The sequence below is a fragment of the Solanum verrucosum genome, unplaced genomic scaffold, assembly GCF_900185275.1.
Source record: "Solanum verrucosum unplaced genomic scaffold, falcon-dt-bn FXZP01000218.1, whole genome shotgun sequence".
Lineage (NCBI taxonomy): Eukaryota > Viridiplantae > Streptophyta > Magnoliopsida > Solanales > Solanaceae > Solanum > Solanum verrucosum.
In genome coordinates this window covers 2452895-2467872 of record NW_026020464.1, presented here as the reverse complement: position 1 = coordinate 2467872, position 14978 = coordinate 2452895, and the positions used below count along the sequence as shown (strand labels likewise).

The following is a 14978-nucleotide window of genomic DNA, read 5'->3' as shown; positions in this document are numbered from 1 at the left end:
TATCGAATTTTAAAAATCTTTTTTACTTTCTCATATTTTATATCGAATCTATCACATAAATTGGTACGTAAGGTCTACATGTTAACACTATCTTATTATTTTGTTTGAGAAATTTGAAGTTTATGTCTAAAAAATCTTTATTCCGAAATGAAGTTATTTTCTAAATTAAAATAAATTATTAGTCCGCTTTCAACGTGAATGATAGTAACAATTATTTTTATTTAATCTTACTTTTTCATTTTTTGTTTTTGTCAATTATATAAGTGTTAAAAGGGTGGAAGCTGCTGATAAATTGGCCTGCATGAAGATGGTTCAAGTCCAACAAGAATTTTTCATATTTCATACAAAATAATATTCATGAATATACTTTACATGTTAGTTTTAGTGAAATATATAGCTAATGTTTTTTCCTCTTTTTTCTTTTTCTTATTTGTGTTCTTTTAATTTGTTAATATCATCTTATATGGATGATTTAGGAGCATTTTGATCATGGTGTATATTGGTTTGAAATGGACGGATTGAATTGAATTCGAGCGAATTGTAAGAAGTTGAGTTAATAAAAAAATGGATTAGTGACTCGTTTAGAAATTATTTGGATTGAAAATTTATAAGGGAAAGTACAACCAAATAATTAATGTTGCATGGATTGCATGTGGTGGTACTGTCGTAATGAATTTTAATACTCAATATTTTATATTACTTCGTTCATATTAATTTTACGTTATTTCTAAAAATTGGAAATTCATTTTTTTTAGTATCGTCTTAAGAGAAAGTACTTCTGAATGGTTTTCGATGAATATCAAATTCAATGCATCGAGATGATTAAAATCTTTTGACTTCTCTCAATTATATATACACGTATAATGTTTTTATTAATAAAATATTTCATTGATAGATTAGTGAAATTAATTAATGTTTCATAATCACAATTAAGAACATACCGCATATATTAAGTTAGTAGTCACATCACATGTCACATGTCAAAAGTCTTCTTCGTTGATTACGATTTACATATTACTAGTGCTAATTTGTTTTTTATCTCCCCCCCTCCTCCAAATCCACGAAATTAGGAATATAAAGTTAACGTTTGGTCATAAATTTTCAAAAAAAAAAAGATATTGAGATTTTGATAAAATTTGGAATGAAGTTTCAGAGTTTTTGGAAAACATATATATTTCACTTTTTAAAAAAAATAAAAAAAATAATATTCGTCAATTTACAATTAGTTACGAAGATTTATTGATGCAAATAAATAAACAGTAACAACAATAGTAGCTAGTTAGTTTTTAATTGAAAATTTTCACGTTTACGAATAATTTATGCACGATAAGCATACATTTTCAGACTATATAATCGAGAAAGTGAAGTAACATTGTTACTCTCAACAGTTGGGTAGATAGAATTAGAGTTTGGGCTATATAAACTCATAATTGATGGATTTTCTTATTCTTATATAAAATATAAAAATTTGAAGTAATGTTTTAAAATTTTAAAAGAACTTAACAAGTTTTGGCCTAAAAAAAAATGGTAGATTTTGATATTCTTGCCAAATCCTTTTTCCAAAACTTGACAAATTTTATGGCCAAATAAATTTTGCCAAATTATTTTTCAAAAAGTGCTTGCAATATCTATGGTTAAATGATCTCTTATCACGTGTCTCCATATTTTTTTATTGACCCCTCAAAATTATTTTGATTCTCTTATCTTAATTTACATAACACCATTTGATTTGATAAAAAAAAAATAAACATATTTAAAATTTATGATCTAAGATAAACTTATAATAGTTGCATAGTTATGAATTATTTCCTTAATAATAAAAGAAAATTCTACGATGGAAACATTTTGAATCAAGAGAATGAAAAAAATAATCCAAACGTCTAATTTACATGAGAGGTACATTATGAAGTTCATATTTTGCAATTTTATTTTTTAACATAGCTTTTAAAAGAGTAAATTTAATAAAAAGATAAAAAGACATGCTGGCATATTATATTTATAGAAAATACTTGCCGTTATGAATTAAAATTGTATACATTTTAAGAATTATATTCTCCAAATTAGTTTCACTATTTTGCAGAAAAAATTGAATCAAATAAGTTTCTCTTTCCTTATTTCGTGGGATTTTATTGGGTAGGTAATGTACGAACATGTTTTTTAAAAGTATTTTTTTTATATAATTTTTAAATATCCAAAATTAATAAGTAATTATTATGATCTATAGTATTTTTATTTAGTTTATGTAAACTTAATTTCAAGAATTTTAATGATTTTATGTTCAAATTTACTATCAAAATTAAATTATTTGACTCTTAAAATTTAAATTGTGCCACGAGACATCGAGAATTATACACTTTCAATTAAAATTTTAATTTATTTTTACACAAAATATGAAGTGCCATTATGTAGATAAATTAGTTATATAAAATATTTAACCTTTTTAATAATACATATTACCATCAATTGATCTATAAATTAGTCTTAACAAGACGTAAAATTTCATGTATATTTCAATTGATCATGGTGTATATAATTGAAAAAAATTAACATATATACTTCGTAATAAATATAAAAAAATACAAATAACAAATTTCAAATTTTGAATCAAAATATTTAATAAGAACAATAAATCAGGGGTTAAGGTGTTCAATCGAAATAAGGTTTTAAGTGTCTAAAGATGCGGTGAAGTGGATAAAGTTGTTCCTCTCTTAATTAGAAATTTTGGATTCAAGCCCTAAGTATGAATTTTTTTTTTAAATTAGTGCCCTACACGGCGCGAATCTGAAATAGTCGGACTTCAATGCGGACCGGGAACGAAAAGGCGCGTGTAGTGCAAACACCCAATGTGCTACGTGAATGGGTCCCTTCAAATCTCCATAGAAAAGAACTGCCAAAGCTGCTGTCCAAGGTATAAGCTGGAACCCTCTTCAGTTTTCTTTAGAACTTATAATATATAAAATATAAATCCTTTTTCCACACAAATTAGGAGAAAAACTATAATTAAATTTCTCTATAAAAACAAAAAATATGTTTTCTAATCATAGTTATTTTCATCATCTAGATTTCTCTCTTCTCTATGATTATCATATTCTTCATCCCTTTCTGAAATATTCAGAAAATCATCCCCAATCAAGAACCAAAAACTGGTCTTTTTCTCATCTTCTTTGAAGTTTTATTCAAGAAAAAAACACCCTTTTGCTTAAAATCATGATTTGTTCAGTAGTTTCTAGTGGCAATGTTCAAGATTTCATAAAAATCCAATCTTTATCATGTTGTCAGCAGCAAAATCATCTTTCTTCCATGAACATGACTTGTTCAGTAGTTTCTAGTGGAAACCCTTTACTACCCAATGTACAAAAATTCAGAAAGATTCAATCTTTATCATGTTGTCAGCAGCAAAATCCTTCCACCAACAACACCATTGACAAACCATGGAAGCCCAAAAGTCATCTGATAAAGATATTAGAAGCCCTTCAAGTTGAGAAAGTTTATTCTCCTAGTAAGGTCAAGAAAAAAGTGGTTTTTGAGGAGAAGAATGGGGGTTTATCTCAGATGGGGAGTCAATATATGGCAATTTTGTGTGGGGTTGGGTATTGGGTACAGGGTTTTAGGTGTTTTCCTTGGTTGGGTCTTAACTTTCATATGGCTAATGGAATGAATATGCATCCATCAACATTGCAACTTGTGCAGTATTTTGGGATTTTACCAATGGTTGCTAAGCCTATTTTTGGAATTCTGTCTGATGCTGTTTATATTGGTGGTGCTCATAGAATACCTTATATTTCTCTTGGAGGTAATAATTTTTACTTCCCCTTTTGCATTTGGTTTTGTTTGATTTGCCATATCTTTTGACTTTGCTGCTATATTTGTTTCTTTTTATCTTCTTCTGGAATTTCAAGTTTTAGCAGTTTACCATGTTTTTGTGTCTGGTGTTGGTGTTGTTTTGCTTCCTTTTTTTGGTCCTTTTTGCCACTTTTGTTTTGATTCTGGTATCTTTACTACAAAAGCAAAGATGTTCCTTGAGTGTAAAGGTGGTTGGAATAAAGTTAGCCATCTCTTTTAGTTTCCTTTGACAATAGGAAAAGTTTCTATAGATAAGATACTGATTTAGTAAAGCAAGTGATACCCTTCCAAATGCACTACTTGGAAGTTGAAGGTCACGAGATTTAAGACATTTGAAAGCCTCACTTTGTGGAGAGCAGTGATAGATTCAAAATATAAAGTAAACATAGTAAGAAACCAAGGGGGTTCAATAGCTACTACATATACATAAAATATAATTTTGACCGTGTATATATAGTGTAATTTTTTGATGAAGGGGTACCGTAGCTCTGCTCCTGGCGGGGAGGACGGGGTACAATGGATGTAATTTAGTGTAGCAAGTCAAAATTTTAAGTACTAGAACCATTGAGACAAGTTCTAAGTTTGAAGTGCACCTGTTTTAATTCCGTTGACTCTAAATGTTACCGGGATTTATGAACACAGATTATTTATCGGTAGGTTTGAGAGTTCACCTATTGCAAACCAATAAAACTAAAGTTTTTGGTAGCTGGATGAAAATGATCCAATATGCATTAAAACTTTCTTAGTTGAATTACTTCTTTAGCAAATTCTACTTATCGATCTCGTTCTTTGCTAATTAGCTGTGTTTTCCTTTCCTTTTCTTATTTTTTCCTTTTTGTGAAGAAGTTCAGGTGGTTGAGGAACTTGTAGTCTTAACTCTCTATCTGTATATATAAAGGTATATAGTAACGTACAATGTAGAATCTCTTTGTATAAATATTGTACAAGTGCCTAATAATGTGCTGTTACAGTTCTCCTCCAGGTTTTGGCGTGGGGTCAATTGGCATTAACCTCAGCTGCGAGTGAAGCTCTTCCTGCTCTTATGGCATGTGTCCTTCTTAGCAACGTTGGGGCTTCCATCACAGAAGTTGCCAAAGATGCTCTTGTGGCTGAATATGGTCAAAAAAACAGAATGCCGGGTCTACAGTCTTATGCATTTATGGCTTCAGCTGCTGGTGGAATTTTAGGTAACTTGATTGGAGGATATTTCCTACTCAAAACACAGCAACCTAAGTTAATGTTTCTAGCCTTTTCTGCTTTGCTTGCTCTGCAATTAGTAGTAACTTCAGCTACCAGAGAAGAGTCCCTTGGTTTAGCTCAATCATCAAATTATTCCGTTGTTAGGGAACCAATCACGGAATTATTTAGAAAACAGTATTCGGCTCTTATGGTAGCAGTTACAGACGAAAGTATTGCTCGCCCTCTTATATGGGTTGTTATGTCAATTTTAGCAGTCCCGGTCCTCTCCGGATCTATCTTTTGTTATCAGACACAATGCCTAAATCTTGATCCATCAGTTATAGGGATGTCAAAGGTGATAGGCCAATTGCTGCTTCTTTCTTTGACAGTCTTTTATGACCGGTTCGGCAAAAGGATTCCAATGAGAAAATTGATTGGTATTGTGCAGATAACATATGCTGCTTCTCTTCTTCTTGACCTTGTACTTGTTAAGCAGCTTAATCTCAAATTGGGAATTTCGAATGAATGGTTTGCTCTTTGCTTCTCGGGTCTAGCTGAAACTATTGCAGTATTTAAGCTCTTACCATTCCATGTGCTGTTTGCCAGTTTGGCTCCATCAGGGTTTGAAGGATCTCTCATGTCTTTCTTGGCATCAGCTCTGTGTTTTTCATCAGTATTTAGTGGTGTTTTAGGTGTTTCCTTGGCTACTTTCCTTGGTATAACTCCTGGTAACTACTCGAGTCTGCATAGTGGGATTCTTATCCAGTTTGTTGCGGCGTTGCTACCACTGGGATGGCTCAGTTATGTCCCTATGGCTCAACCTGCAGCTGAAAAGGGAATGAAGAGAGGTCAAAGTAAAAGGACGAGAAAATATAGAAGGGTAGGGAGGGTCGTTGATTCGTTCTATTCTTACAGACGCAAAAGAGAATCTGATTTTGATGAGCATCCATTACTGACTAAATGATCAGTCTGCTGCTTCAAGAAATTTGTTCATGTCCTAGTCCCAAGAGGAAATGATGATGAGAACGGACGACTCATGACTAGTCTCTGGTACTTAGTAGAACTCATCTATTGATTCTTGTCGAGTTACAATGATGCAGTCTGTTTCTCTGATTATGTCTGAACTTTCAAGAGACATATCTTTTACTCGAGCAGATTGAAGAAGGACGATGTAGCCTTATCCACGTTGTGTAAACTGTTGAGTTGCGGAGAGGCAAGAGAGATGGTCTTTTCAAGATCTCCACTGGTACTTCTCACTGATCAGAGACTGGTTTCGAGTAGGATCCCTCGCGCTCTATTGCTTTTTGTAGATGATGGCAGCCTCTGAGTTTGTGGGAGGTTTGAGAAAAATGACAAGCAAGTGCAATTATACTGAGGAGTACTATTTCTGCAATGGAAGACAATCTTTTTAGTTCCATAGAGAGCTCAAAAAAGTATTGTAGCTTTTGGTAAATTCTTTTCATCTGTTTAAGCGTTGATGAGAGTTACTCGATACATGCGTTGAGCGGAAGATAGTATGTCCTTACTGAAATAGTTGAGGTGTGCGTAAGTTGGTTCAGATGCTACCATATTCTATTATATTATAAAAGAGAGTTTAGGCCCAAGTATAATATATAATATTCAAGATTGGGACTTTTCCCAATCTTGAATATTATATATTATACTTGTGGGACTTTTAAAATTCTATTTTATACCCAAGTATAATATATAATATTCAAGATTGGGGCTTTCTTGAATATTATATATTATATTTATTATATAGTAGAACTTGGGCATAAACTCCCTTTTAAAATAATATAGAATATATATATATATATCACAAATGGAAAAGTTCCAATCAAGGAAGCAACATATATTATTTACAAATGACTTAAAAAGCTTTAAAATATTTAAAAGTATATAATAAAATAGGTTAACTCTCAGAATTCTATCATGCTCACATATATTGAGACAGAAAAAATAACACATATCATTTTAATATTACCAAAAAAGTATTATAAATAATAATATAATTAACAACTTAAAATATCTGAAAGACATTTTAAAAGGGTTAATTTTGTAATTTTATCCATATCACATAAACTAGGACAAAGTGACCAGTAATGTACATTATTTCAAAGTTACATAAAAATGTTATAAATCACAATAATTAATAACTTCAAACATTTTAAAGAAAAATATGAAAATTTGGATGACTCTCCAAATTTCATTTGTGTCACATAAATTGAGACAACAAAAATAACATATATTGGGTCCATTTTAATTTATTTGTCTTATATTTTTTATATTTAAAAATTGCGTAAAAATACTATAAATCATAATAATTGACAACATAAAATATGTTTTGAAAAAAAATACAAAAAATTTCACTGATTCTTGAAGTGAATCTATCGTAAAAATACTATAAATCATGATAATTGATGACATAAAATATTTCAAAAATATTGTATGTGAGTAGTCTTATTATGCCTTAAATAGCGTAAAAAAAATACAGATTTGTGATAAAAAAAACTTATTCTTTTATCCACGCAAACAATCGCTTCAAAAACTCGATTATTAGCCCCAAAAAATATCATTTATATTATTGGGCCCGTGCCTAGCATGGGCAACATTATCTAGTAATAAAAGAAATGGGAGAGGAGAGGGTGTGCTTGTAAAGTTACTAATTTTAAGTGAATAAATTACTTCTTCACTTTCCATTGTGTACACATTTTTAAATATATTATTATATATGCTAATCTTTAATACATTAAACCAAAATAGCAAAAAAATAATATTCATGTGATACATTTGAAAGTACTCTCAAAATTCTAGAGATGAAGATGTTCATTATTTATTTTAATATGAAAGTGGTCAAAGATCACTTATTTATTAAAAATAATCACTTTTATTTAGAATATTATTTTTACACTTAAATTAAAACTTGAGAAGTTAGAATTTTGCATATGACTAGTAAAACAAATTTTCAATATAAACTAAACATTAGCAAAATAACACTTGCATAACTATGGTACATTTGATTTATGTTGTTGAGCATCGTTATAAATTTTATGCGTTATTCAATTCGATATACTAACGGTCATTGAGAATAACGTTACACCAATCAATTTGGAGAATAACATATAATTTTATTCACCATATAACAATCAAATGACCTCCTATTTCACACAAATATCCGATTTTGACATTATTATTTCACTTGTGCTCGTTTTTTTTTTTTTTTCACGTTCATATAACTTTATATACAATATTTGAAGGATCGTATGATAGAACCTCAATCATTTTTGCCTCACTTAAATTACTTTAAATGACTATTCTACTTGAGTGGATACAAATTAAATGACGATATCAAAACAGACTCCCCTAGAGTTTTCAGTATTTTAGGAGTTGTCTTTCAATGAAATACTTGGGCCCACAATTCAGCCCAATAAAGTTACAATATATAGCTTCCTCCTTCACACTTTCCCAGGTGTTAGAACACTGAATTTTGTTCTATATTTTGGTGAAGAATCTTTCTGAAATTTGCTAAATTACTGCTCTCTACTCTCATTCCTCTGATTCTCAGTAAGTTTCCATACCCATTTTCTTCTTTTTTCACTTGGAAATTCCTGTTGTTATGATTCGTTTTTTTAAAAAAGTGAATTTTAGTACTGTTTCTTGATTTTTTGATCTTGTTAATGTTTAAGGGAAATGTTAAAGAAAAAATATTGAAATTTTAATGGGTCTGTTTACTTTTATCTGTCGGAATTCCCCTTTTACTGTTTACTCTCTTAGTAGAACTTTGAGTTACTTGGTACATGTTCTTGTTGTTGGTAGGAAGTGGCAGGTATTTAGTGGAATTAGTCGGGGTGTGCAAAAGCTGCACGGACACCAGTTATCAATTATCATATAAAAAGAAGAAAACTTTGGCTGAATTTGGTGATTATTTTTTAATAAAATTATCTTAGTGGACTTTTGAGTCTTTCGGAAACAGGCCTCTCTACCTCCACGTAAGGTATGCATACACTGATAACTTTCATAGACCTCACCTGTGGGATTTCACTCGGTATATTGTTGTTGTTGTTATCTGAGTAGACCTTTTTTTTTTTGTTTGGTCGCATATGTGGGGAGGAGGTACTTTCTTTGGTATGTTAAGAGTGCATTTTACTTGTTATTGCTTTCAGTTTTGGTTGTAGAAGACAAAAAAGTATTGAGACTGATAATTCCAATGTAAACAATTTTACCTGTGGATAATCCAAGGAGTAGGTGGAGAAAGGCTTAGAATTTTACAATCACAAAGCAAAACGAAAATGTTGAATAAGAATATGAATAGCAATACATGTAAAAGAGTATCTAAAGACAAAAATGTTCTTACAATAGGTAATGCCTATGTTTTTGTTTGTTGCATAACAGTTTCCAAATTATTATTCAGTGCATGAATAAACTCTGCATTATTTTCCCTCCATAACTAATCCGTGAATCAAACAACCCCTTGAAAATGGATCCAGGAAGTTCATTGACCTCCATCGTGGAGGTTACGGTTTCTCAGCGCATGAGACTACTCTTTTGCTTTTCAACATTTTTTTCCCTAAAAGTTTTGTTCCACCAATGTAGAGGTGTACGTATAATTTATTGATAAATCAAAGTTTACGGTGGTAATAGATTGTCCTCGCAGAGAGAACTCTTGATGAAAGAGATTACTCTTCCCTTCTTTCTTGTTCTCGATATTTTCCCCCTCTCTCCTCCCCATATTTGTATTTCTCAATAGGTAATGCTGTCTTCCATTTACATTACTGATTTTAAAAAAATGAAGTTTTCTCCTTACATAGTTCTCATACCTTATAAGTACTCCCACAAGTCCACAACCTGGCTTCTTCTCTATTTATTAAGATGAACACCGTTACAAGAAGATGAGTCTTTCGCATGGCTACTCTCATTACAAGGGCTTGTCTTCTTGGAAGAGTCTTAATGATAAGAAGGTGTCGTCTAAAATTATTTTGTCATATCAAATAGTGTATAAGGAATATGTTTCACACTACTTTCAATGATGTATTGTGTTGTTGAGAATTAGCAGTAACTTACAATGATGGCTCCAATTCTATCGTTTCTTGGAATGAGGGGGAGGGGGTATCAAAAAGGTTTCTCTTCTACATGTGAACTTTGAAGGAAAGATGAAACAAATGGGATGGTAGAGCTTGAAACGTAATGTTGTACATGAAGAAAATACTGTAATACTTTGCAAATGTGTAGTCAAACGTCAAGAGGAAAATGGAAATCCCCACATTTTTTTCTTTTCATGCCTTTAGGTTGGGGTGGTGGGTACTTTTTCTTTTCTGTTTTGGTTGTTGGTGAGTGTTGAATATTTTTTATTATCCAATTCTTCATGAACTAGGCAGTTGCTTATACATTAATTTCTCATGTGATGTTAGAATGGCATCCCAAGGATCATTGGAGATGCTGCCAGAGGAGTTTCCTACTAGGATCAATTACCGTCCTAATGGCAAGCCCCGGATTGTAATTGAACACTACATGCCTGAACTGGAAGCTTATATGCCAAGAGATGCTGAACCGATTGATTTAAATGTGCTACGAGAAATCAATGATCGATTGACAGCTATGCTAGAAGATGTGAGATTGATGAAGAAACGACTCACACGTATCATGATTTTGCAGTTGCTATGCCTCATTGTTGCATTTTCAGGTCTTTTTGTGAAGTTGATCCGAAAGTAAGTAGTGTTGCTTTGTGAGCCATTTGACCTTCTATGAATGCTGCTCAGAAATTTGTCTAGGAAAATGGAGTGTTAATAGTTCTTTGAAGTTTTGTGCTCTGAGTCGGTACTTTCTACAGCATGTGTGCCTCATCATCTTGTGATGTTGTAAATATGTTCTTGTAATCAAGTTTTTGGCTTTTGTTCATTGAAAAGAAGAGAGTTTTGGTCTTCCTTTTTATCTTCTCATCCCAGTGTGGATGATTGTACCAAATGTATGCCCAAAGTTTAATTAGTTGAAGTAATTAGTATGTGTTTTTGTTCAATTTCTTGCCTACTTCATGTTCAGGACCCCTTGTTTTTGCACACCATTGTATGGATCGCGCCTATGCTGAAATTTCATGATCTGAATTTGAACCAACAACATACCCAGTGTAATCTCACAAGTGGGGTCTAGATTTGAACTTAAAGAGAGATTTTAGCAGTGTAGTTTGATGGTATCTCGAATGTGTCTTGATCATTCCGAAGACTTGTTGAATACAAGAATGTAGGGCCTCAATAAGCTACTTCTCCATCATATTCAGTACATGAGTGTTGCTCCCATAAGTTTCAATAGATTCTAAAAGTTCAAACTTTCATAAACTTCTAAGATACTGTTACAAGGTTAATGGGAAAAAGGGGAAGTATGAATTAACAAAATCAACAGCATTTCCTTAGAACTGCCTGTATACTTCTGCAAACCAGAGCTCCTTTTGGACTCCAGAGTATTACTAGGTTGGTCTCTTGGGTCTTCAGCTGCGACAAGGTGGACGTTTTTCTCTTTGATTTCCTGTAAGAAGACAGGCTCGCACTTCTTTAAGCTTCGTGCAACCTATACAAGGTGTTGCTCGCTTTTTCTCTGTTCCCAGCGGGCTTATGTGGTGGATGGCATTCCTATATGCTCCTCCTTGCCCCACAATGCTCCAAACTTGAACTCAACTTCTTTTTTTCACCAACATCCCTCTCCTTGGTCCTTGCTGCAGCTTTCACTGTCCCACTCCTCCTTAGACCAGTCTAGGCTGCATCGCTGTACCTTCGTGCCTTCGCCCTGATGTACTGAAAAAAGGTCATCTTAGGGTGGTGTGTAAACACTTGGCACTAATTATTGTTCAGCACTAATTCAGTTTACTTCCATCAGCTCTTCATGATAGTTAGCATAACTACACAGCCTAATTGGAGTAGGCTGGAGGGAGAGATGCATCAAAAAAGGCTCTTGATTGGTCATGTTAGCTGCACACAATGATAATACACATCAGTCCATCTTGACAATTACATCATCCTGCTTAATTCACTCGATAAGAAGACCTCAAGCGCAATGATCCTTCCAGCAAGAAATTGCGTATTCAAATTTGTTTTCGAACTGTTGTAACTTGATCATTCATAACCTTCACAGTATCTTCAAAGACAACTCCATTATCATCTCGTTTCATTGCTAAGATGAGTTGATCTAGCATCTCATAAATCACAACAGAACAAGGATGAGACTTGTCAGCAACGTAAAAGCTATGAGTTTCAGTATTAACGCTAATCCAACTACAACCAGGGAACTTCTTCAGCCCTTTATCTTTCATCATTGTTCTCACTTGAGCAACGACATCCCATCTCTTTGAAGAAGCATACAAATTTGAAAGAGACACATAATTGGAGGGGTTCTCGGGTTCCATCTGAATAAGAAACCTATACGCTAAATCGTGTACCTCACTATTCCCATGGATTGCTGAGGCATTCACAAGTGCACCCCAAATACTAGGACCAGGTTGCATAGGCATGGTCTTGATGAAATCCAATGCTCTATCAAATTGGCCTGCTTTACCTAACATATCCACAATGCATGCACATATCTCCAAAGTTGGTTCTAAATCGTACTTATTTACAGCAGAACTATATATCCGGATGCCCTCGTCTACCAATCCTGACCTAGCACAAGCAGAGAGAACCCCAACAACCGTAATCCTATCTGGTCTCATCCCATGTTGAAGCATTTTCTCATACAAAACGATAGCACCCTGACCATTCCCATGTAAGGAGTAAGCAGAAATCATTGAACTCCATGATATAGCATCCTTAGTAACACAATCATGTTCAAAGACTCGTCGTGCACAACTCAAGGATCCCAACTTAGAATACATATCGATTAAAGCATTACATAGAGACGCTTCATGATTCAACCCTCTCCTAGTTGAAAATGCATGAATCTGTTTTCCACCTTTCAAACGATCAAATGAGCAACAAGCGGGTATGATACTAATAAGTGAAACCTTATTGGGTTCTACACCTTCCACTTGCATGGCTTTAAAGAGTAGCAAAGCTTCATCAAAATCTCCATTCAGCACATAGCCATTGATCATTGCTGTCCAAGCAAAAACATTTCTACACTTTAACCTATCGAAAACCCGCGTCCCCAATTCAACCCTGAAACTTTTCGAATACATATCAATCAAGCAACATTCCAAATGAACATCAGAAGAATCAACTAAATCTGACTCCAATCCAGCTTTCACAACATAGCAATGCAGCTCTTTTCCATAATGCCAATTCTTCTTCACCTCTCCACACAAAGAAAGAAGCGTTGAAACCGTAAACGCATCAAACTTCCAACCTTCATATAGCATATCCTTCACAAAATCCCACAATTTTCCATCCAAAATTTTCTCTTTTACACCCATATACCCTGAAATTATAACATTAAAAGACGAAATATTCCTTTGCGGCATTTCATCAAACACCTTCAGTGAATCTTGAAAAACCCCACATTTGCCATACATAGCCATGAAAGAATTAGCAACAACAGTATCTAAAACAACCCCATTTCTCACACACCTCCCATGAACAACTTCCCCAGAAACAACATCCCCTACTTCACCCAAAATTTTCACTATACCCGAAAAAGTAAACTCATCAGGGGTGACCTCAGTTTTACACATTTGATTAAAAAGTTTAATACTTTTCCCAAATAACTTACTTTTTGCATACCCATTAATCAATATGTTCCAAAGATACTCACTTTTGTGTTCAAAAGTGTCAAAAACAAGCTGAGAATCAAGTGGATTTTGGCAAGCAAAGTATGCAGAGACGAGTTTAGTTGCTATAACAGAGTTTTGATCAAGTCCAAGGTGAAGGATTTTGGCGTGTACTTTTTGTGTATCTTTTAGAGATTGAGATTCAATGGAAAGCCGAAGCAAATCAGTGAAATTAGCAGCTGAAGAAGTGTAAAGACGATGGGTTTTGGTTGAAAATTTCAAGATTCTGATTGCTGAGAGGATTATCATCACAAATGATTAGAAAGGAAAAAGGGTTTAAGATCCCGAGTTTTAATGAGTTTAAGTATTCAGTTAACAAAGTCGAGATAACAGGGGACGGAATGATGATTTGAAACAAGTACAACGGTCTCCCAACTTACTATATGATTTTTGAGTGAAAAGAAAGTAATCGGTCTCATCTTTTTCTTACTTGAATGAAGAAAGACACCACTATATTCCTATGTTTACGATCTTTATCGACTACAGTCGAGTCGATCGATGGAAGGCATTTCTGATCGAGGAGTAACCACTAGTAATAGAGCAAAAGTAAAAGAAAGGACAAAGAGAAAGAGTGGTGCCTACATTAAATTAAGTGATTCCTCATGGTAGAAAAGACCTTTCAGACTATTTCGTTTTTTTTTCTTTTATATATTTGGTCAATTCTCGATATTCAGTATTACTGATAAATTATCAAAATATAATTAGACTAGTTATGATATATTAGCGACGAATTTTAGTTAGCAAACCTCAGACAAAGTAAAGTTCTTTTTACGGCATACAAAATATAGTTTATTAAGTAACTTATTTAGTAAACATAGATTAGTTTTTCTCTTAAATATTGTGCATACTTCTTTAATATTAAGAGTATAGTTGGAATCAATTGTTGACTTTAGGCTTGAATAATGTATCTTGCCTCTTTAGAGACATTTAATAAACTTAGAACGATGCAAAGAAGATTAACACGATCCTTCTTAACGATGATACACAAATCAAGTAATGATCCTAAAGTAACAACTGTTTTTGGATAATACTTTTGAGCAAAAGTTGATCAATGCTTTCATACTCATATCAAAACATTTTTTTTTAAAAAAGATACAAAGTTCCAAGCAACTTAATTATTTTTGGCAATTAATTATGGTACAATTTCCTCAACATGACCATTACTCTAATCACCAGTACTAGGCTATTTTTGTAGATCAGATAGCATAAA

The 14978-nt window shown here is 33.0% G+C and overlaps 2 protein-coding genes and 1 long non-coding RNA gene across 4 annotated transcripts; 2 read left to right on the top strand and 1 right to left on the bottom strand.

The window, feature by feature from the left end:
- The first annotated feature begins 3078 nt into the window (after positions 1-3078).
- On the top strand, positions 3079-6400 carry LOC125808913 (probable folate-biopterin transporter 8, chloroplastic). 2 transcript variants are annotated; one of them, XM_049488587.1, is made up of 2 exons: positions 3079-3793; positions 4815-6400. In XM_049488587.1, the coding sequence occupies exons 1-2, from the start codon at positions 3208-3210 to the stop codon at positions 5984-5986; spliced, it is 1758 nt and encodes a 585-aa protein (XP_049344544.1). In that variant the 5' UTR covers positions 3079-3207; the 3' UTR covers positions 5987-6400. The 2 variants fall into 2 exon arrangements, with proteins under 2 accessions (XP_049344544.1, XP_049344545.1); XM_049488588.1 differs by having other exon boundaries at positions 3461-3793; positions 4826-6400.
- A 2115-nt stretch (positions 6401-8515) lies between these two features.
- Positions 8516-11035, top strand: LOC125808855 (uncharacterized). The gene is made up of 2 exons (XR_007441748.1): positions 8516-8586; positions 10431-11035. It is a non-coding gene; the product is annotated as an uncharacterized LOC125808855 (long non-coding RNA).
- A 922-nt stretch (positions 11036-11957) lies between these two features.
- Positions 11958-14088, bottom strand: LOC125808901 (putative pentatricopeptide repeat-containing protein At3g23330). The gene is made up of 2 exons (XM_049488569.1): positions 12054-14088; positions 11958-11978 (listed from the first exon to the last, which is right to left on the bottom strand). Exon 1 carries the CDS (start codon positions 14015-14017, stop codon positions 12092-12094), a length of 1926 nt encoding a protein of 641 aa, XP_049344526.1. The 5' UTR covers positions 14018-14088; the 3' UTR covers positions 11958-11978; positions 12054-12091.
- Between the last annotated feature and the right edge of the window lie 890 nt (positions 14089-14978).